This window comes from Petromyzon marinus, chromosome 62, assembly GCF_048934315.1.
Source record: "Petromyzon marinus isolate PM22_M1 ecotype Great Lakes invasive population chromosome 62, UKy_Petmar_22M1.pri1.0, whole genome shotgun sequence".
Lineage (NCBI taxonomy): Eukaryota > Metazoa > Chordata > Hyperoartia > Petromyzontiformes > Petromyzontidae > Petromyzon > Petromyzon marinus.
The window spans coordinates 1,392,043-1,415,810 of record NC_133728.1 but is presented as its reverse complement, the minus strand read 5'-3'; the positions used below and the strand labels follow the sequence as shown (position 1 = coordinate 1,415,810).

Genomic DNA, 23,768 nt, shown 5'->3' with positions numbered 1-23,768 from the left:
AGAGACCCACAGAGATACTAAGACACTCACAGAGATACATAGAGATACACAGAGACCCATAGAGATACACAGACTCACATCGTCTCTATGTGAGTCCATCAGTCTCTGTGCGCGTCTATGAGTCTCTGTTCGAGTCTACGAGTCTCTGTGTAAGTCTATGAGTCTCTATGTGAGTCTACGAGTCTCTGTGCGAGTCTACGAGTCTCTGTGCGAGTCTGCGAGTCTCTCTGTAAGTCTACGAGTGTCTACGTGAGTCTGAGTCTACGAGTCTCTGTGCGAGTCTACGAGTCTCTGTGCGAGTCTATGAGTCTTGATGCGAGTCTACGAGTCTCTGTGCGAGTCTACGAGTCTCTGTGCGAGTTTGCAAGTCTCTGTGTGTGTGTGGTCTACGAGTCTCTGTGCGAGTCTGCGAGTCTCTGTGCGAGTCTACGAGTCTATGTGCGAGTCTACGAGTCTCTGTGCGAGTCTATGAGTCTTGATGCGAGTCTACGAGTCTCTGTGCGAGTTTGCGAGTCTCTGTGTGTGTGGTCTACGAGTCTCTGTGCGAGTCTGCGAGTCTCTGTGCGAGTCTACGAGTCTCTGTGCGAGTCTACGAGTCTCTGTGCGAGTCTACGAGTCTCTGTGCGAGTTTGCAAGTCTCTGTGTGTGTGTGGTCTACGAGTCTCTGTGCGAGTCTACGAGTCTCTGTGCGAGTCTACGAGTCTCTGTGCGAGTTTGCGAGTCTCTGTGTGTGTGTGGTCTACGAGTCTCTGTGCGAGTCTGCGAGTCTCTGTGTGACCCAGTTTCTCTGCGCACGTGACCTGCGCGTCTTTTCACCACGCGGCCCTCCCCCCGCCCCCCCCACGATGCAAATCACCTCTGAAACTTGACCCGCCGTCGCCCTCCAACAAACCTGAGTATTACTTGGAATGTTTTCCCCCTCCCGTACTCTCCATCATCATCATCATCTCTCCATATAAATATATGTGTGTAGAAGGCGAGACGAGACCGCAAAAGGCAAAGCTAAAAGGGGAGATGATCGCAGGACCTCCGTGGTGGGGGGCGAAGCGATGCAAATGTCGCTCGCGCGGCAAAACCCCGCGAGGTGCAGAGGGACAGAGACAGATTGACAGAAGCGAAAGAGACAGAGAGGATATCGAGGTGAGATGATGAGCGAAGCAGCTGGGGGAAGAGCGCGGCGAGTCGTGGGGGTTGACGTGCGCGCAGCACGTGCACAGGAGTGGCGTGGGTGGCACAGGTGAGAGGTGTCAGGGTGGGTGGGTGACACAGGTGAAAAGAGTCAGGGTGGGTGGGTGGCACAGGTGAGAGGTGTCAGGGTGGGTGGGTGGCACAGGTGAGAGGTGTCAGGGTGGATGACACAGATGAGAGGAGTCAGGGTGAGTGGGTGGCACAGGTGAGAGGTGTCAGGGTGGGTGGGTGACACAGGTGAGAGGAGTCAGGGTGGGTGGGTGGCACAGGTGACAGGTGTCAGGGTGGGTGGGTGGCACAGGTGAGAGGTGTCAGGGTGGGTGGGTGGCACAGGTGAGAGGAGTCAGGGTGGGTGGGTGACACAGGTGATAAGAGTCAGGGTGGGTGGGTGGCACAGGTGAGAGGTGTCAGGGTGGGTGGGTGGCACAGGTGAGAGGTGTCAGGGTGGGTAGGTGACACAGGTGAGAGGTGTCAGGGTGGGTGGGTGGCACAGGTGAGAGGTGTCAGGGTGGGTGGCACAGGTGAGAGGTGTCAGGGTGGCACAGGTGAGAGGTGTCAGGGTGGGTGGGTGGCACATGTGAGAGGAGTCAGGGTGGGTGGGTGGCACAGGTGAGTGGAGTCAGGGTGGGTGGGTGACACAGGTGAGAGGTGTCAGGGTGGGTGGCACAGGTGAGAGGAGTCAGGGTGGGTGGGTGGCACAGGTGAGAGGAGTCAGGGTGGGTGACACAGGTGAGGAGTCAGGGTGGGTGGGTGACACAGGTGAGAGGTGTCAGGGTGGGTGGGTGACACAGGTGAGAGGTGTCAGGGTGGGTGGGTGACACAGGTGAGAGGTGTCAGGGTGAATGGGTGACACAGGTAAGAGGAGTCAGGGTGGGTGGGTGGCACAGGTGAGAGGTGTCAGGGTGGGTGGGTGACACAGGTGAGAGGAGTCAGGGTGGGTGGCACAGGTGAGAGGTGTCAGGGTGGGTGGGTGACAGGTGAGAGGTGTCATCACAGGTGAGAGGAGTCAAGGTGGGTGGGTGGCACAGGTGAGAGGTGTCAGGGTGGGTGGGTGGCACAGGTGAGAGGAGTCAGGGTGGGTGGGTGGCACAGGTGAGAGGAGTCAGGGTGGGTGGGTGGCACAGGTGAGAGGTGTCAGGGTGGGTGGCACAGGTGAGGAGTCAGGGTGGGTGGGTGGCACAGGTGAGAGGAGTCAGGGTGAGTGGGTGGCACAGGTGAGAAGTGTCAGGGTGGGTGGGTGGCACAGGTGAGAGGAGTCAGGGTAAGTGGGTGGCACAGGTGAAAGGTGTCAGGGTGGGTGGGTGACACAGGTGAGAGGTGTCAGGGTGGGTGGGTGACACAGGTGATAGGAGTCAGGGTGGGTGAGTGACACAGGTGAGAGGTGTCAGGGTGGGTGGGTGACACAGGTGATAGGAGTCAGGGTGGGTGAGTGACACAGGTGAGAGGTGTCAGGGTGGGTGGGTGACACAGGTGATAGGAGTCAGGGTGGGTGACACAGGTGATTGGAGTCAAGGTGGGTGGGTGACACAGGTGATAGGAGTCAGGGTGGGTGGGTGGCACAGGTGAGAGGTGTCAAGGTGGGTGGGTGGCACAGGTGAGAGGTGTCAGGGTGGGTGGGTGGCACAGGTGAGAGGTGTCAGGGTGGGTGGGTGACACAGGTGAGAGGAGTCAGGGTGGGTGGGTGGCTCAGGTGAGAGGTGTCAGGGTGGGTGACACAGGTGAGGAGTCAGGGTGGGTGGGTGACACAGGTGAGAGGTGTCAGGGTGGGTGGGTGACACAGGTGAGAGGAGTCAGGGTGGGTGGGTGACACAGGTGAGAGGTGTCCTGGCCCTGCCACTGGACGAGGGCGGTCACGGGCCGGTGTGCGTGCGGAGTCAGCTGGCCACCTTCCGGCTGCAGGCAGCGCAAAAGTTCCTGAACGCCGCCCCTGCACCGGCCTGGAGCGTCACGGCCTCCTTCCTCCTGAAACAGCTGGGGGGTCTGCAGTACTCTAAACAACTATTCTACGTGGACCTGCAGGGCCTCCCACTGGGACAGCTGCCACCCTTCTACAGGAGCGTCCTGCAGACGTGGAGCTCCCTCGCGGTCAGGAGGCTGAACCAACCGCGATCGGCCGAGGATCTGGTCTTCGAACCAATCCTCAGGAACCCACAGACAAAGCTGCCATCCACCACCGCCGCCACCCCAGGCATGGAGAGGCGCCTCGCCAACGCGCGGCTCACCAGGATGGGAGATCTGGTGGAGCCTGAAACACGGGGCCGGTGGCTCGGACCAGCAGACATGGCCGCAAAGACAGGGCTGCAGTCGCTCCGGGTGGCTGCCCGGATCCTGGCCGAAGCCAAGGGGGCCTTCTCAGCGGCAGCGGGGAGAACGCCCCCCATCGGCGTTGGGGATGACGAGGCCCCTCTCGGTCCCCCTCCACCGGAGCTCTCAGTCGTGCCACTGCATCGCCAATGCCGACAAACGAAGGCGGATCACGACCTGTGCCGGCTGGAAGACCTACCGGAGGTGGCCTTCGCAAATGTAAAGAGGAAGGTGCTCTACTCCTACATGGTCCGGTTCCACCAACAGGACACCCTGAGGAGCCACAAGGACCATGCCTGGAGGAAAGCCCTGCCCTGCGTCTCTCCGGAGAGGCCTCGCTGGAGGCAACTCTACTGCAGACCGACGTACAACCGCATCAGCGACCTCAGCTGGAGCATCGCCCACGGCACCGTCACCACCAACGTCTCCCTGGCGCGCTTCACCGACGTCCCCGGAGTGTCGGTTCTGCGGTAAAGTGGAGACGGTGGCGCACCGATACGTGGAGTGCAAGAGCCTGGACTCGCTGTTCAAGGTCCTGAGAAACATCCTCCTAAGGTTCAGCCTCCACTTCTCCCCGACGGTCCTCATCTTTGGATACCCGAAGGGCGACGGACCCCAATATCTTCAGGGGCTGGTCAACGTGCTCGTCGGCCATGCCAAGCTCGCCATATACAGGGCGAGGAAGGTGGCCCTGGAGGGGCAACGTCCAGCCAGCAGCCTGGGCATCTTCCGCGCTCTGGTCGGAGCCAGGGTGTGGCCGGAGTTCCGCCGTGCGTGGCTGACCCACGCCGTGCCGGCCATCAAGGAGCATTGGGCGCTGGAGGAGGCCGTGTGCTCGGTGGCAGATGACGGAGAGCTCTGCATGCAGATCTAAGCTACCCGTCGGAGGCCGTCTGACTGTGGGAAGGGCTGCGTGCAGATGCAGCACTTGTCGTAGTTTAAAAAAATATTTTGTTGGGTCTTTCATTTAAAAAGGGGGGGGGTTACAGAAAGCAAAGCATAAAAAAACAAATAACGAAGCAAAGTGCCGACTACACCGAGCATCTTCTTGTTTCCTCTGATCGTAAAAAAAGAGAGAGATGGAGAGAGATGGAGCGAGAGATGGAGAAAGAGATGGAGAGAGAGATGAGACAGAGATGGAGAGAGAGATGGAGAGAGAGATGGAGAGAGAGATGAGACAGAGATGGAGAGACAGATGGAGAGGGTGCGGTGTGTAAAGATATCGCCGCTGGGGAGACAAAGGCGGCCGGGCGTGGTGTTGGCCACCCACCGCCTCATGTGCCGTGCCGGCCTTCATAGGTGCTGCTGCTGCTACTCGCTAACAGCGGCCTGTTAGGCAAGAGAGTGAGAAGAGAGGTGAGAGGCAGGGGAGTGCGTGGAGGAAGTGATCCCCGGTTGGTTCGGGAGCTAGATGAATGATCGTAGTCTCGAGGAGTCTTTTGTCCCCTCTCGCGTTCACAGAGAGGGGAGTTGAAGGCAGCCACCCCCCCCTCCCCCTCCTCATCGTCCTCCACCTCCTCCACCTCCCCCTCCTCATCGTCCTCCACCTCCCCCTCCTCATCGTCCTCCACCTCCCCCACCTCCCCCACCTCCCCCACCTCATCGTCTCCGCGCTCCACTCAGCGACCTCCCTTGCTCCACGCTCCGTGCACCGCACATTTTGCATGGCACGCGAAGTGGCGTTCCGCTTCGCGTGCAAATCGGCGGAGCGCGGTGCGGACAAAAGTCCTGGGGCCACGTGGCACGTGGCACACAGCACGCTAAACACAGCACGCTAAACACAGCACACAACACGCTAAACACGGCAAACAGCACGCTAAACACAGCACGTGGCACGCTAAACACAGCACGCTAAACACAGCACACAACACGCTAAACACGGCACACAGCACGCTAAACACAGCACACAGCACGCTAAACACAGCACACAACACGCTAAACACGGCACACAGCACGTTAAACACAGCACGTGGCACGCTAAACACAGCACACAACACGCTAAACACGGCACACAGCACGCTAAACACAGCACGTGGCACGCTAAACACAGCACGCTAAACACGGCACACAGCAAGCTAAACACAGCACACAGCACGCTAAACACAGCACGTGGCACGCTAAACACAGCACGCTAAACACGGCACACAGCACGCTAAACACGGCACACAGCACGCTAAACACAGCACGTGGCACGCTAAACACAGCACACTAAACACGGCACACAGCACGCTAAACACGGCACACAGCACGCTAAACACAGCACGTGGCACGCTAAACACGGCACACAGCACGTGGCACACAGCACGCTAAACACGGCACGTGGCACGCTAAACACGGCACACAGCACGTGGCACACAGCACGTGGCACGCTAAACACGGCACGCGACACGCGCCCACATGCAGGCATCGCCTTAAACGACCCCCGCTCTGTCTTGTTCTTCCTGAAATGAATCTAAAGAATATTTTTGTATTTTGCCAGGGTGTAAGGCCCGCTGAGCTGTCGCTTTCTTGCCATGCCGTCGATATCGGCAAGAAACTGGGAGCAATCCTCTTTCAAAATCTCGCTCGAAAAGTAATTTCTTAAATTTCTTTAAGAAGTAAATGTCTGCGTGCGTGTTTACTTTGTCGACCTTCCCCCCCCCCCACCCCGCGCTACATCCGATGTGCGCGTTTATCTACGTGCGGCGGCGCCGAAGGAGGCTGCGAGGATTCATCTTCTCGGTTCCCTCGGTAAAGTCACGTGGAATGGGAATAAAAAAAATAATAAAATAAAATAAGACGATAACATTCTCACGACGTTTAAGGCCACGACACAAGTGGCCTTCTTCAGGTGAAGAGACAGCTCTGTCTTCCGGAAGACAGAGCTGTCTCTGCACCTGAACAAGACGCCCAACGCGAACTCCACACTGTGCCCGTGGCATGCCGCACGGCCGATGCGAGACGTGAGGAGTTTAGCGGCGGAGATCTGTCGGGGGGGGAGGGGGGGGGCTCATTGATGCGAGTTTTCCGTGATCGCTCGCTAGGCTCGGTTACTCACGAGCAAGACAAAGGCACCCCGGGTAGCCTCTGTGAGACTGTCGGGTCAAGCAGCGTTGGCGAGTGGCAGAGACACAGAGAGAGACACAGACAGAGAAACAGACATAGACACAGACAGAGAAACAGACATAAACACAGACAGAGACACAGACAGAGAAACAGACAGAGACACAGACAGAGACACAGACAGAGACACAGAGACACAGACAGAGACAGAGAAACAGACAGAGACACAGACACAGAGAGAGACACAGACAGAGACACAGAGAGACAGACAGAGAGACACAGACAGAGACACAGACAGAGACACGGACAGAGACACGGACAGAGACACAGACAGAGACAGAGAGAGTGACAGAGACACAGACAGAGACACAGACAGAGACACAGACAGAGACAAAGAGACACAGACACAGAGACACAGACAGAGACACAGACAGAGACACAGACAGAGAGACACAGACAGAGACACAGACACAGAGACACAGACAAAAAGAACGCAATATGTTGTCGCGACTTACAAAATCATTAAAATGCAGACAACTTTCTCAGCAGTGCATGGAAGGGCTCAACGCGTTTATGAGAGAGGGTCTCCGTGTGGGTGTGGGGGGCTCTGCGCTTTCCTCCAATGCCCACGGAGCCACGGGGCCCTGGGGCAGTGCAGAGCAGGCGAGAGAAGGGCGATAGGTGGTGAACCCTTCTGCGTCGTTTCAGTGTCTGTGTGTCTGTGTGTCAGTTCGGCCGGATCGAGGGGGCTGGCGGGCGCGGCACGGGCTAGAGAAGAGATGGAGTGATGTGGTACAGGAGGACGTGGAGCTGAGTGGACTTGCCGATGACCGGTACCAGCGGTGTCAAGATCGGCCTCTGTGGAGGAGGCTCGTGAAGGACGCTGCTACTGGGCAGTTGGAGGCAGTCGCCCTCCAGCAACAACGGAGGGCGGAGGAGCGACGCTCACAACAACGAGCGGAGCGCCGGGTGGCTAAAACGCAGAAAGTTGGCACAGTAGGGGGCACGGGTGGTGCATCGGCCACTCATGGAACCTGGGTCTGCCCCGTGACCTCCTGCCAGCGGGTATTTGACACTTCACGTGGCCTCAACGTGCACATAGCCCGGCACAAGGGCTGTGGTGACGTTACCGCCACTTAGTGGCGAATGTGCGAGTCACTGTGTGTGTGTGTGTGGGAGAGCAGTCGTGTAGTGGCTAGCGCTACGCTGCGCTACGAACCTGGCGACCCAAGTTAAATACCCGCTCACGGCCAACACCACTGACGATTATCTGAACCGATCCTGGGCCTCCCCTAGGTGGAATCAGCCTCCAATGAGCTACCCGGTGCGGTGTGTAGTAAACGTCGACCACTGGGGAGACAAAGGCGGTCGGGAGTGGTGCTGGCCACCCACCTTCTCGTGTGCCGTGCCAGCCTTCATAGGTGCTGCTCGCTAACAGCACTTGCCCCTACAGTCTGTTCAGGCTACACGGTGGAGGAGTCTTTGTCTTTGAGTGTAAAACAATAAAATGAAGAGTTGTAATCGCCACGCGTTTCCTCTTTTGACGCGCCCCGCTTGCGACGCCGTGCGGGGCCTTTCTGCAACGCGGAGGCTCCGAGAGAAGGAGAAAAGCCAACGCAACTTCATCCAAAAAAAGTCTCGAGTCAAGATGGAGACTGTCTCGTGTTACGCACTGGATAGTTTCGGCAATGAACCGTGACCCCCGTATCTCAAAGTGAAGATCCGAGCCCATAAACGTCTGCCGGTTCAACCAGAATTGGTGCAAGGGACCCTGACCCTGCTGACGAGCACACTGAATGGTGGACTGATCCCTGGCCCCTAAACACCTGGGCAGTTAGCCAGCACCGATTCACGCGAACCCTGGCTCTGCTGACGAGACACCGTGCGTCGAAACCCGAACGTGGATCTGCCCGCGCGCGAATCGTGACACTGTTGAAATGATCCCACTCCCAGAGGCAAAAAGAGAAAATAGTTTCTGCACATTTTGTGCCACCCATTTTCATCGCACTTGCGCCGCTGTCGACATCGCGAGATGAGAAATCCGTTGGGAAGTCCCCGAAGAGCAGCGCGAGCCCACGGAAGCGGACATCACAGAGCTACCGCTGAGACGCCTTTCTCCTTCAGGTGACGCTCCGGTGCACTCGAAACAGAACCCGCAGAAGCGGACATCACAGAGCTACCGCTGAGACGCCTTTCTCCTTCAGGTGATGCTCCGGTTCACTCGAAACAGAACCCGCAGAAGCGGACATCACAGAGCTACCGCTGAGACCACTTTCTCCTTCAAGTGATGCTCCGGTCCACTCGGAAACGGAAAACCCAGCAGAAGCGGACATCACAGAGCTACCGCTGAGACGCCTTTCTCCTTCAGGTGACGCTCCGATCCACTCGAAACAGAACCCGCAGAACCGGACATCACAGAACTACCACTGAGACCACTTTCTCCTTCAGGTGACACTCCGATCCACTCAGGAACGGAAAACCCAGCAGAAGCGGACATCACAGAGCTACCGCTGAGACGCCTTTCTCGTTCAGGTGACGCTCCGGTCCACTCGAAACAGAACCCGCAGAAGCGGACATCACAGAACTACCACTGAGACCACTTTCTCCTTCAAGTGATGATCCGGTCCACTCCTAATAAAACCCGTGGAAGCGGTTATCATAGAGCTGCCTCCGAGATGCCCCCTTCATCAAGTGACATCTGGTTCACTGAACAGCACTTTCACACCGCCCCAGCATATGGGAGTAATGTTCCACGCATGGCAGGCCAGCTGATCATGACAATTCTCTTAGAATTCATGCAAATAAAGTAACAAGAGCTAACTTTAATCTGATGAAGTTGTTTTTTTGTTCGTGCAGGAATTGGTGACCGCACTGACCCTGTCAACGCCACCCTACCCCGAGAACACAGTTCAACCACAGGCGGGTCTCTATGGGTCCCCGAGTGATCCTATGGGTTTCTATGAGAATCAACGGGTCTCTATGAGAGTCTAGGGGTCTATCTGTGAGTCTATGGGTCTCCTTGAAAGTCAAAGGGTGGGTCTATGGTTCTCCATGCAAGTCTATGGATCTCTGTGCGAGCCTACGGGTCTCTATACCAGTCTATGGGTGTCGATACCAGTCTATGGGTCTCTGTGCCAGTCTATGGGTCTCTATGCAAGTCTATGTATCTCTGTGCGAGCCTATGGGGCTCTATCTCAGTCTCTGGGTCTCTATGCGAGTCTATGGGTCTCTATCTCAGTCTCTGGGTCTCTATGCGAGTCTATGGGTGTCTATGCGCCACGCCCGGCCGCCTTTGTCTCTCCCAGCGCTGACTCTTTATACACACACACCGCATCGTCTCACCGCCCAACAAAGATGGTGGTCACGGCATTGGAGTGCTCTTTCCTTCCGATATCAGGAAGCCACTGGGAGCTCCGCTTTTAAATCATCATGAAGATGAAGTGCTCGTTGTTGTTGTTGTTGTTATTGTTGTGTTTAGTTTGCTGTCCCCCCCCCCCGCCCCATCTCCGCACATCCCGATTCACGCAGTTGGCTACGTACGGTGCGAAAGAAGTGCAATATACCGACAGAGACCCACAGACTCACATGGAAACCAACAGGCTCACATAGAAACCAATAGACTCACACAGAGGCCCATAGATTCACATAGACACCCAGAGACTCAAGAGGCCCATAGACTCACACAGAAATCCACAGACTCGCATAGAGACCCACAGACTTATAGAGGCCCACAGACTCACAGAGAGACGCACAGACTCACACAGAGACCCAAAGACTCGCATAGAGATCGATAGACTCAGAAGGCCCATAGACTCGCACAGAGACCCACAGACTCACACAGAGACCCAAAAACTCAAGTAGAGACCGATAGACTCACACAGACACCCAGAGACTCAGAGGCCCATAGACTCACACAGAAACCCACAGACTCGCATAGAGACCCACAGACTCATAGAGGCCCATGGACTCACACAGACCCAGAGACTCACACAGAGACCCAGAGACTCAAGTAGAGACCGATAGACTCAGACAGAGACCGATAGACTCACACAGACACCCAGAGACTCAGAGGCCCATAGACTCACACAGAGATCTAGAGACTCATAGAGGCCCACAGACTCACAGAGAGACGTACAGACTCATACAGAGACCCAAAATCTCAAGTAGAGACCGATAGACTCACACAGACACCCAGAGACTCGCATAGAGACCCACAGACTCATAGAGGCCCACAGACTCACACAGATCCAGAGACTCACACAGAGACGCAGAGACTCAAGTAGAGACCGATAGACTCAGACAGAGACCGATAGACTCACACAGACACCCAGAGACTCAGAGGCCCATAGACTCACACAGAGATCTAGAGACTCATAGAGGCCCATAGACTCACGCAGAGACCCAAAGACTCACCTCTCCACACCCTCAAAGACAAAGATCCCCCATATAACCTTAACAGACTGTAGGGGCAAGTGCTGTTAGCGAGCAGCACCTATGAAGGCCGGCACGGCACGCGAGGGGGCGGGTGGCCAGCACCACGCCCGGCCGCCTTTGTCTCCCCAGTGGCGATGTTTACCGCACCGGGTACTCATTTGAGGCCGAGTCGACCTAGGCGAGGAGGCCCCAGGACCGGTTCGTGATAACCGCCACCGGTGCCGTGGGCGGCCGTGAGCGGCGGCCGGGACTGTCGGGCGGGCCGGCGGTCGGCAGCCGCGGCGCTAACCGCTGCGCCGCCGCTCCCCCCGCGTCCTCACCGCCACGCCCGCCGGTAGCGGCAGCACCTGGAGCCGCCACCACACGACAGGACGGTGCGTCACCTTCACGCGCGTGTGTCCACACGTGCGAGGGCACGTGTGGACACACGCGCGGATGGAGATGCAAATGTCCTCGCGGCCGTGAACCGTGTCCACGCCAATCGCGACATCGGCATCGCCGGGCGCCGTCGGCAGCGGCGGCGTCGTCAGCATCATGGTCAGCATCGTCATCTTCAGCAGCAGCAGCAGCAGGAATGGTCTATCCACTGCTGGATGAAGGCCTCTGAGAAATGCGATTAAGATGCCCCCACCCCGCCCCTCTTTGTGCCACAAAAAAACAGAGTCGATGCTAGCAGCGTGTCTCACACCTTGAGCCGTGAAACACCTCAAACTAAACTAGAAACAATCTTTGTTATACCAGGTAAGGCCCACTGAGCTATGTAGTTCTCCGTCAGAAGCGACCTTGCTATCGCAAATGATAGCTCAACGAAGTGGATCATCATCGTCATCGCCGCGTGGAAATGTAGAGCAACAGCCAAATGCTCTAAAACGCGCGGTGGTGACGTCGATTCTAAACCGGAGGACCCAGGGAAAAATCCACGCCACCACGAGGAGAGAGACGCAAACTCCAATATACAGCAGCAGGCATCGTCAGGGTCGGGATCGAACCAACGACCTCCTGCACACCAGGCGAGGTAGTTAACATCTCCTAGCCACCGTGGCTCGCTTGTAACATCCTACACAATACCACAATCCTGGCCACAGCAGCAGTGACGATTACTGCTGACAACAGCGACGATGCTGCTGCTGATGATGATGATGCTGATGATGATACTGCATATGATGTTTCAATGATGATGATGTTGCCAATGATGGTGACGATGATGATGATGTTGATGATGACGATGATGCTGTTGCCGATGATGGTGACGATGATGATGTTGATGATGACGATGTTGATGATGACGATGATGATGTTGCCGATGATGGTGACGATGATGATAACGATGTTGATGACGATGATGATGGTGCCGATGATGGTGTTGCCGTTGATGATGTCGATGTTGCCAATGATGATGATGATGCTGATGCCACCGATAACCAATCATCACCAACAGCATAGATAAATATTTAGACCAATAGAGATATACAGAGATCCAGTGGTACACAGAGACCCATGGCAATATGCATATGCACAGAGAGATATTGAGATACCCATAGAGATACGCAGAGACCCACAGCAATATGCAAATGCACAGAGAGATATTGAGATACCCATAGATATACACAGAGACCCACAGCAATATGCAAATCCACAGAGAGATATTGAGATACCCATAGAGATACACGGAGACCCACAGAGACCATGGAAGACCATCAGGGGAACTCAACATTGGCATTAAGCTCCTGAACTTATTGCGACACGCACAAATAACACGTGAGTCTTAAAAAAAAAAACTGAATCCTTCTGCACATTTACACAAAAGTCAAATGTGCAAAAGTGCCCGGGTGTAGGCCTTAGGTTTTGTGAATAGCAAATGAGGCTAATTTAAATAAACGCTCATTTAAATACATTATGCACACGTGTGTTTGTGTGTGCATACGTGCGCGCGCGCGTGCGTGTATGTGTGCGTTGGCTGGGTCATGTAGCCCGCATGCCCAGCCACCGCATGCCGAAACAGCTTTTGTTCGGCCGGATTGAGGGGGCTAAACGGGTGCGGCACGGGCTAGAGAAGAGATGGAGTGATGTGGTACAGGAGGACGTGGAGCCGAGTGGACTTGCCGATGACTGGTACCAGCGGTACCAGTCATTTATCTATGCTGTTGGTGATCGGCCTCTGTGGAGGAGGCTCGTGAAGGATGCTACTGGGCAGTTGGAGGCAGTCGCCCTCCAACAACAATGGAGGGCGGAGGAGCGACGCTCACAACAACGAGCGGAGCGCCGGGTGGCTGAAGCACAGCGGGTTGGCACAGTAGGGGGCACAGGTGGTGCATCAGCCAGTCATCTCAGTCAGTCGACCCGTGGCACCTGGGTCTGCCCCGTGACCTCCTGCCAGCGGGCGTTCGAGACTTCACGTGGCCTCAGGGTGCACATAGCATGGCACAAGCGTCGTGGTGACGTCACCGCCACTTAGTGGTGAATGGCGGTTGTTGTTGTTGTGTGTGTGCGTGTGCGTACGTGCGTGCGTGTGTGTGCGCGTGTGTATGTGTGCATGTTTCTCGTTGAGTGATCACAAAGATCACGACAGAGAGATGAGCGTCAATCCTCAAACCCGCTCACTCAATCGCTCATTCACTCAATCGCTCACCCATTCACTCACTCACCCACTCATTCACTCAATCGCTAACTCATTCACTCAATCGCTCACTCATTCACTCAATCGCTCACTCATTCACTCAATCGCTCACTCATTCACTCACTCACCAATCGCTCACCCATTCACTCACTCAATCGCTCACCCATTCACTCACTCAATCGCTCACCCATTCACTCACTCACTCATCCACTCATTCACTCAATCGTTCACTCATTCACTCAATCGTTCACTCATTCACCCAATCGTTCACTCATTCACCCAATCGTTCACTCATTCACCCAATCGTTCACTCATTCACCCAATCGTTCACTCATTCACCCAATCGTTCACTCATTCACCCAATCGTTCACTCATTCACCCACCCACCCACCCTCACCCACCCACCCACCCTCACCCACCCACCCACCCTCACCCACCCACCCACCCTCACCCACCCTCACCCACCCACCCACCCTCACCCACCCACCCACACCCACCCACCCACCCACACCCACCCACCCTCACCCACCCACCCACCCTCACCCACCCACCCACCCTCACCCACCCTCACCCACCCACCCACCCTCACCCACCCTCACCCACCCACCCACACCCACCCACCCACCCACCCTCACCCACCCACCCTCACCCACCCACCCACCCACCCTCACCCACCCACCCACCCACCCTCACCCACCCACCCACCCTCACCCACCCACCCACCCACCCTCACCCACCCACCCACCCACCCTCACCCACCCACCCACCCACCCACCCTCACCCACCCACCCACCCACCCTCACCCACCCACCCTCACCCACCCACCCTCACCCACCCACCCACCCACCCTCCCCACCCACCCTCACCCCACCCACCCACCCACCCTCACCCACCCCACCCACCCACCCACCCTCACCCACCCACCCACCCTCACCCACCCACCCACCCACCCTCACCCACCCACCCACCCACCCTCACCCACCCACCCACCCACCCTCACCCACCCACCCACCCTCACCCACCCACCCACCCACCCTCACCCACCCACCCTCACCCACCCACCCACCCACCCACCCTCACCCACCCACCCACCCACCCTCACCCACCCACCCACCCACCCACCCTCACCCACCCACCCACCCACCCTCACCCACCCCTCACCCACCCACCCACCCTCACCCACCCACCCACCCACCCTCACCCACCCACCCACCCACCCTCACCCACCCACCCTCACCCACCCACCCACCCACCCTCACCCACCACCCACCCTCACCCACCACCCACCCACCCTCACCCACCCACCCACCCTCACCCACCCACCCACCCTCACCCACCCCCCACCCACCCCACCCTCACCCACCCACCCACCCTCACCCACCCTCACCCACCCACCCACCCTCACCCACCCACCCACCCACCCTCACCCACCCACCCACCCACCCACCCTCACCCACCCACCCACCCACCCTCACCCACCCACCCACCCACCCACCCCCACCCACCCACCCACCCACCCTCACCCACCCACCCACCCACCCTCACCCACCCTCACCCACCCACCCACCCTCACCCACCCACCCACCCTCACCCACCCACCCACCTCACCCACCCACCCACCCCCCTCACCCCACCCCCACCCACCCTCACCCACCCACCCACCCACCCTCACCCACCCACCCACCCACCCTCACCCCCCACCCACCCACCCACCCCCCACCCACCCCCCCCACCCCACCCCCCACCCACCCACCCCACCCCCCACCCACCCTCCCCCACCCCCCCCCCACCCCCCACCCACCCACCCCCCCACCCACCCACCCACCCACCCACCCTCACCCACCCCACCCACCCTCACCCACCCACCCACCCACCCTCACCCACCCACCCACCCACCCTCACCCACCCACCCACCCACCCTCACCCACCCACCCACCCACCCTCACCCACCCACCCACCCACCCTCACCCACCCACCCACCCACCCTCACCCACCCACCCACCCACCCTCACCCACCCACCCACCCACCCTCACCCACCCACCCACCCACCCTCACCCACCCACCCACCCACCCTCACCCACCCACCCACCCACCCTCACCCACCACCCACCCACCCTCACCCACCCACCCACCCACCCACCCTCACCCACCCACCCACCCACCCTCACCCACCCACCCACCCACCCTCACCCACCCACCCACCCACCCTCACCCACCCACCCACCCACCCTCACCCACCCACCCACCCACCCTCACCCACCCACCCACCCACCCTCACCCACCCACCCACCCACCCTCACCCACCCACCCACCCACCCTCACCCACCCACCCACCCACCCTCACCCACCCACCCACCCACCCTCACCCACCCACCCACCCACCCTCACCCACCCACCCACCCACCCTCACCCACCCACCCACCCACCTCACCCACCCACCCACCCACCCTCACCCACCCACCCACCCACCCTCACCCACCCACCCACCCACCCTCACCCACCCACCCACCCACCCTCACCCACCCACCCACCCACCCTCACCCACCCACCCACCCTCACCCACCCACCCACCCTCACCCACCCACCCACCCTCACCCACCCACCCACCCACACTCACCCACCCACCCACACTCACCCACCAACCCACTCACACTCACACACCAACCCACCCACACTCACTCACCAACCCACCCACCCACCCACCAACCCACCAACCCACCCTCACCCACCAACCCACCCGCCCACCGCCGCGCCCACTCACGTCTGGAGCAGCCGCTCGTCCCCCGGCGTGAGCAGGCCGTCGTGGTAGCCCCCCTTCGAGTGGTCCCGGCGCGAGGAGCAGGGCAGCTCGGGGGCCCGGGGACGCACACACACCCAGCGCTCGCTCGGCTCGCTCCGCCCAGACAAGTCGCAGAGTGCCCGGCCCCCGGGGGCCCCGGCGCGGCCACCGCCGCCGCCGTGACGGCCACCGCGGCCACCACCGTGACGGCCACCACCACCACCACCACCGTGACGGGGACGGCGACGGGGACGGCGACGGGGACGAGAGGTATTCCGGGAGGACGTTGCACTCGGTGGTTTCCGACAGGCTGCCCAGCCGGAAGAGACTCCTGCCGGGAGAAGGGACGACGGTAACAATTGTTATGATGATCGGAGCAATTGTCACCGAAATGTTACGTTGCCCATTGTTGTTATTATTGTTGGACTCATTGTTGCTTTTGCCCGCTCGCTCGCTCAGCCTCGCACTCGCCCATTTGTTCGCTCGTTCACCACCGCACTCGCCCATTCGCTCGCTCGCTCACCACCGCACTCACCCATTCATTCGCTCACCACCACACTCACACCCATTCATTCGCTCACCACCACACTCACACTCACCCATTCGCTCGCTCACACTCACACTCACCCATTCATTCGCTCGCTCACCACCACACTCACCCCTTCACTCGCTCGCTCACACTCACCCATTCATTCGCTCGCTCACCACTACATTCACCCATTCACTCGCTCGCTCACACTCACACTCACCCATTCACTCGCTCGCTCAACCCCACACTCACCCATTCACTCGCTCGCTCAACCCCCACACTCACCCATTCACTCGCTCGCTCACCCCCACACTCACCCATTCAATCACTCGCTCACCCCCGCACTCACCCATTAATTCGCTTGCTCACCCCCGCACTCACCCATTCACTCGCTCGCTCACACTCACCCATTCATTCGTTCGCTCACCACCACACTCACCCATTCACTCGCTCGCTCACACTCACACTCACCCATTCACTCGCTCGCTCACCCCCACACTCACCCATTCACTCGCTCGCTCACCCCCACACTCACCCATTCACTCGCTCGCTCATCCCCACACTCACCCATTCACTCGCTCGCTCACCCCCACACTCACCCATTCACTCGCTCGCTCACCCCACACTCACCCATTCACTCGCTCGCTCACCCCCACACTCACCCATTCACTCGCTCGCTCACCCCCACACTCACCCATTCACTCGCTCGCTCACCCACACACTCACCCATTCACTCGCTCGCTCACCCCCACACTCACCCATTCACTCGCTCGCTCACCCCCACACTCACCTATTCACTCGCTCGCTCACCCACACACTCACCCATTCACTCGCTCGCTCACCCACACACTCACCCATTCACTCGCTCGCTCACCCCCACACTCACCCATTCACTCGCTCGCTCACCCCCACACTCACCCCCACACTCACCCCCACACTCACCCCCACACTCACCCCCACACTCACCCCCACACTCACCCCCACACTCACCCCCACACTCACCCCCACACTCACCCCCACACTCACCCCCACACTCACCCGCACACTCACCCCCACACTCACCCCCACACCCATTCATCTGCACTACAAGGTTGACCAATAGGTCCAGGCAGGGTCGTTAATCACCGCCACCACCACCATCATCACCAACACCACCACCATCACAACCAACACTGTCATCACCAACACCTCAATCATCACCACCATCATCATCACCACCACCACCACCATCATCACCACCATCCATCATCACAACCAACACTGTCATCGCCACCACCTCAATCATCAACACCACCATCATCATCACCACCACCACCATCACTGTCATCACCATCACAACCAACACTGTCATCACCACCACCTGAATCATCACCACCATCATCATCACCACCACCACGATCACAACCAACACTGTCATCACATCATCACCACCACCACCATCATCACAACCAACACTGTCATCACCACCACCTGAATCATCACCACCATCATCACCACCATCACAACCAACACTGTCATCACCATCATCACCATCATCACCACCACCACCATCACAATCAACACTGCCATCACCATCATCACCATCATCACCACCACCACCATCATCACAACCAACACTGTCATCGCCACCACCTCAATCATCAACACCACCATCATCATCACCACCATCACCATCACAACCAACACTGTCATCACCATCATCACCAACACCACCACCATCACAACCAACACTGTCATCACCACCACCTGAATCATCACCACCATCATCATCACCACCACCATCACAACCAACACTGTCATCACCGTCACCATCATCACCATCATCACCACCACCATCACAACCAACACTGTCATCACCACCACCTGAATCATCACCACCTGAATCATCACCACCACCACCATCACAACCAACACTGTCACCACCTCAATCATCACACCACCACCATCATCATCACCACCACCATCATCACAACCAACACTGTCATCACCACCACCATCACCACCACCATCACCACCACCACTACCGTTGTCATCGTCGCCACCGTCATTATCATCACCACCACCACCAACATCGTCATCACCATCACCACCACCATCACCAACATCACTACCGTCATTTCCATCATCATCGTTGTCATCGTCGTCATTACCATCACCATTGTCGTCGTCATCATCATCGTCGTCATCGTCGTCGTCATCATTGTCATCATCATCGTCACCATTGTCGTCGTCATCATGGTAATCACTGTCATCGTCGTCATCGTTGTCATCATCATCGTCGTCATCACCATCATCACCACCGCCGTCATCGTCATCATCATCATCATCAACGTCATCAGTCATCACCATGGTCATCACCATCACCACCGCCGTCATCGTCATCATCATCGTCGTCATCATCATCATCAACGTCATCTCAGTCATCTCAGTCATCGTCGTCGCTCCGCACTCGACCTGAAGTAGACCTTGTCGGGCCGCTCCTCCCGCAGGCGCGCCAGCAGGTGCACGGCCTCCGCGGGGTGCACGAGGCTCACGGCCACGGTGGCGACGCCGGCCCACGGCAGGGGGAAGGCCACGCCGTAGGTGCCGTCCCCTCGGTCCGAGTACCGCACGGCGGGGACGGCCGCACGGCCTACGGGGACCGAGAGCAGACGGGCCTGGGGGGGACGCGTGGAGACACGCGGGGAGACGTGGGGAGACACGGGGGGACACGTGGGGAGATGTGGGGACACGCGGCGAGACGTGGGAGACACGGGGACACGTGGGGAGATGTGGAGACACGCGGGGAGACGTGGGGAGACACGGGGGGACACGGGGGGAGATGTGGGGACACGCGGCGAGACGTGGGGAGACACGGGGACACGTGGGGAGATGTGGAGACACGCGGGGAGACGTGGGGAGACACGGGGGGACACGTGGGGAGAAGTGGACACACGCGCAGGGAGACGCGCGGGGAGACACGTAGGCAGACACGGGGGGAGACACGGGGAGACACGCGGGGGGAGACGCGGGGGGAGACGCGGGGGGAGGATGTGGGGAGATGCAGGGAGACATGGGGGGAGATGTGGGGGAGAAGTGGACACACGCCCGGGGAGACACGGGGGGAGACGCGGGGGGAGACGCGTAGGCAGACACGGGGGGGAGACACGGGGAGACGCGAGGAGACACGTAGGCAGACACGGGGGACGCGGGGAGATGTGAAGGCACGCGCAGGAAGACACGCGGGGGAGACACGGGGGGAGACGCGGGGGAGACACGGGGGAGACACGGGGGAGACGCGGGGGAGACGCGGGGGAGACACGGGGGGAGACACGGGGGGAGACACGGGGGGAGACACGGGGGGAAACGCGGGGGAGACGCGGGGGGAGACGCGCAGGGAGACGCGCGGGGAGACACGGGGAGACGCGGGGAGACGCGGGGGGAGACGCGGGGGGTGACACGGGGGGAGACACTGGGGGAGACACGGGGACACGTGCGAAGGAAGACACGCACGGGGACACGTGGGGCTACAGAGAGAGCAGATGGGCCTGGGACACGGGGAGACACGGGCAGGAAGAGGGACACACTGGCGGAGACACGGGGAGAGACACGGGGAGAGACACAGGGAGGGGGGAGGAGGAGGAGGGCAATAAACTCTCACCCCCTCCTCCACTGTAAAAGGCGACTTAAATGCAGGTCAATGAGAGTGGCTGGAGTGGGTGAGGATGCCCAAGCGGCCACCGCTGGTCGCGATGGGGCCACGGGCCCCGCCCAGGCCACCGCCTCACTCAACAACGTCGCCATCGGCAGCAACCGGCCCGGGGTCGCCAGGAAGCGGCGGCGGCGGCGGCGGCCATCTCGCCGCTGCGGCGTGCGCTGCCAGGCCTCCGCCGACGTCCCCATCGACGCCTACGTGGAGGCCATCGAGGTTCGCCTCCAAGATGACCGGCAGGCCCGTGACCCTCCTCGGGAGTCGGAGAGAGTAGCCGCCTGCGCGGCCGTGGCCAAGGGGCTGACGTGGGGCGACCGCTCTCCGACGTGCCGCCCCCACAGCCCGGACGGGGGACGTCCGGCAGCGCGTGGCCGGAGCTGGGGGCCGCCGTCAGCCTCGCCCGGCGCCGCTGGGTTTGCAGGGGCCCGGCACTGCAGCACGACGCTGCCGTCCCTCCAGGCGGCCGGTGCACGTGCTGCTCAAGGCGGGGCAACCGGAGGAAAGCGTTTCGTTTGCGGTGGCGAGGGGGGGGGGACGGACACCCGCGGAATCAGGTGCCGCCTCTACAGGGCCCGAGAGCCGCTTCAAAGGAGCGGAGCGCCCCAATGCGTCGCCCGTCGACGCCGGCACCCGCGGCCGTCTGGGGGGAGAGAGCGGCGCCCGCCGAGACTCAGCGGGTGGAGGAGGAGCAGACCGCTGCGGCTCCGAGTCTACCGGATGACGAGGAACCAGGGTCCAGCTTGACTCCTGCTACCGGAGAAGAGGGGTAGCCCCACCCCCCTCCCCCCCCCCCCCCCCCTCCCCCCCGCCCCCCCCCCCCCCCACGGAGCATTTCGCGCTGCCGGGATGCCTCAAAGAGAAAATATCGGGACGCCTCCTTCTCTCAGGCCTCCAGATCGGAAGGGGGATCGGGACGCCTCCTTCTCTCAGGCCTCCAGATCGGAAGGGGGATCGGGACGCCTCCTTCTCTCAGGCCTCCAGATCGGAAGGGGATCGGGACGCCTCCTTCTCTCAGGCCTCCAGATCGGAAGGGGGGATCGGGACGCCTCCTTCTCTCAGGCCTCCAGATCGGAAGGGGGATCGGGACGCCTCCTTCTCTCAGGCCTCCAGATCGGAAGGGGGATCGGGACGCCTCCTTCTCTCAGGCCTCCAGATCGGAAGGGGGATCGGGACGCCTCCTTCTCTCAGGCCTCCAGATCGGAAGGGGGAGCGCCGAGGAGGATGAGCTTCAGGATCTCCCGGAGCCAACGGAACCATCTGGGTGGCGGGCTGGATGGTTGTGGCGGCGTGCAGGAGCTGCCCGCCGCCGCAGTCATCTCCATCAGCAGCATGCTGGGGGGGTGGGGGGGGGGGGGGGGGGCGGGAAGCGGCAGAGGCAGGAGAAGACGCCTGAGAAGGAGGGAAGCCTTGGGGGTGTGGGTGATGTCTCCTGGGCACCTCCTGGAGGAGCGGCCGGGGATGCCGACGCCGTGTCTGCAGAGGCTGCTTCCTTCCTCTCAAGGCGTGTGCAGCAGGGCACTCTGCAAGCCTCGCAGAGTGCCCTGCTACTGTGGGAGAGGCGTGCGGTGGCATTCCACTTGGCACGGACCCAGGGGGAGGGGCACAAGGAGACAACCGTGGGCCCCGACTCTTGGGCCCCAACGTGCAGGGCACGGAAGCCAGAAGGGTGACTCGGATGATGACCTCGGTGTGGGTGGTGAGGCTGGCCAGGTCTCAATGAGGTCACCTTCATGGGCGCGCACCTCCTGCCAGGAAGACCTGGTGGAGATTATTTTAAGAAACCCACGGGGAAACCAAACAAGGCGACGGAGGCCTCGTCAAGATGGCGATACGCAGACGCCATGGAGGCCTCCCTCCCGACACATCCTCGCGGAGCTCCAGCGGGACGGAAGGAGCCTCCTTAGTAAGGCGACTGACTGGAACAGGCGAACGCTCAACCACGTTGACGCCGAGCATCGCCTCCCTCGACATGAATGGGTGCAGAGGGGCGCTGAGGAGATACGATGCAGCGTCCCTTGCTAAGCAGCTTTAGGTCTCCGTGCTGTTTCGTGCTGGAGACTCATCTCACCACGGGCAATAAGTTCAGTTCAGTTTATTTTGGTATAGCCCTGTGAGCCATTCGGCTCTTGAATCGGGTGCAACTGCAACAAACAAAAAAAAACCAAAAACACGAACAAGAAAAACATCTTAAAGTGACTCTGTGTGAATGCGCAAACAGAAAATCCGCGGAAAAAACAACCGTAAAAAATATTCCTGAAAAAAGCACCGCACACCAACGAGGCTGCCTCAAGGCTGGAGTGAAGAGGGGAGACCTTTCTTCAGCCACCGTGCGGTCACCGAACTTCACCCCGGACACCGTCAGGCAGGCGGAAGTGGTCAAGGGGAGGGTCCTTGACGTCACGGCGCAGCCCGGCGACACCACCACCCACCTCGTGAACGTGCACCGCCGACAGTGAGGGACCCGGGTTCCTGCCCTGCCACTTCTAACGGAACCATCCCAGTGGCCTGCCAGGCGACGAGTGTGCGGTCATGGGAGGTGACTACGACTGCACGCCGGGTGCCCTGGACCACACGGGGGAAGGAGCACTGCAACACCACGCTCCAGGGAGGAGCTCCGAGACCTTCTGGACGCCTCCAATCTGGTGGCGGCGTGGCGGCTTCACCGCCCTGGGCAGCGAAGCTTCGCCTGCACGCGGACACGGGGGGCAGTGAACCAGCCACCCGGTCCAGGATCGACCGCTTCTATGTCTCCAGAAGTCTCGTCTCGAGAGTCGGGACCGCTAACATCAGGGCTGCACCACTAACAGACCACAGCCTGATCCCGCTGGAGCGTAGGCAGCGGGGGAAACACCAAGTGGTGCGACCTACCGGCACTTCAGCGCCCTGCTGGTGGACAGAAACTTCACCGAGCTCTTTAGGGAGTGCTGGGAGCAGCGGCGACAGCAGAAGGACTTGTTTGACAACCTGGCCCAGCGTTGGGACGTGGGTGAGGTGTGAATAAATAAATAAATAAATAAACTCTGCCAGACTTACGCCTGGGGCGGCACGCACCAAAGAAACGGTTACATCACCGACATGGAGGTGCAGGTCCTTGAACTAGAGGGGTAGCTCAACGAGAGAGACAGCCCGGCCCTCCTACAGGAGTACGTCGAGAAGGAGGAGCATCCCAAGGGGTTGCAAGCG

At 59.7% G+C, this 23,768-nt stretch overlaps 1 protein-coding gene across 3 annotated transcripts in view; it reads right to left on the bottom strand.

The window, feature by feature from the left end:
- LOC116955817 (NXPE family member 3-like) overlaps window positions 1–23,768 on the bottom strand; it is a 53,054-nt gene that overhangs the window by 17,280 nt on the left and 12,006 nt on the right. For all 3 annotated transcript variants that reach the window (XM_076053776.1, XM_076053777.1, XM_076053778.1), the window contains 2 exons: window positions 19,360–19,551; window positions 16,348–16,696 (listed from right to left, as the gene is read on the bottom strand). In XM_076053776.1, the coding sequence (XP_075909891.1) occupies window positions 16,348–16,696; window positions 19,360–19,551 (541 nt within the window). The remainder of the gene's footprint in view (window positions 1–16,347; window positions 16,697–19,359; window positions 19,552–23,768) is intronic.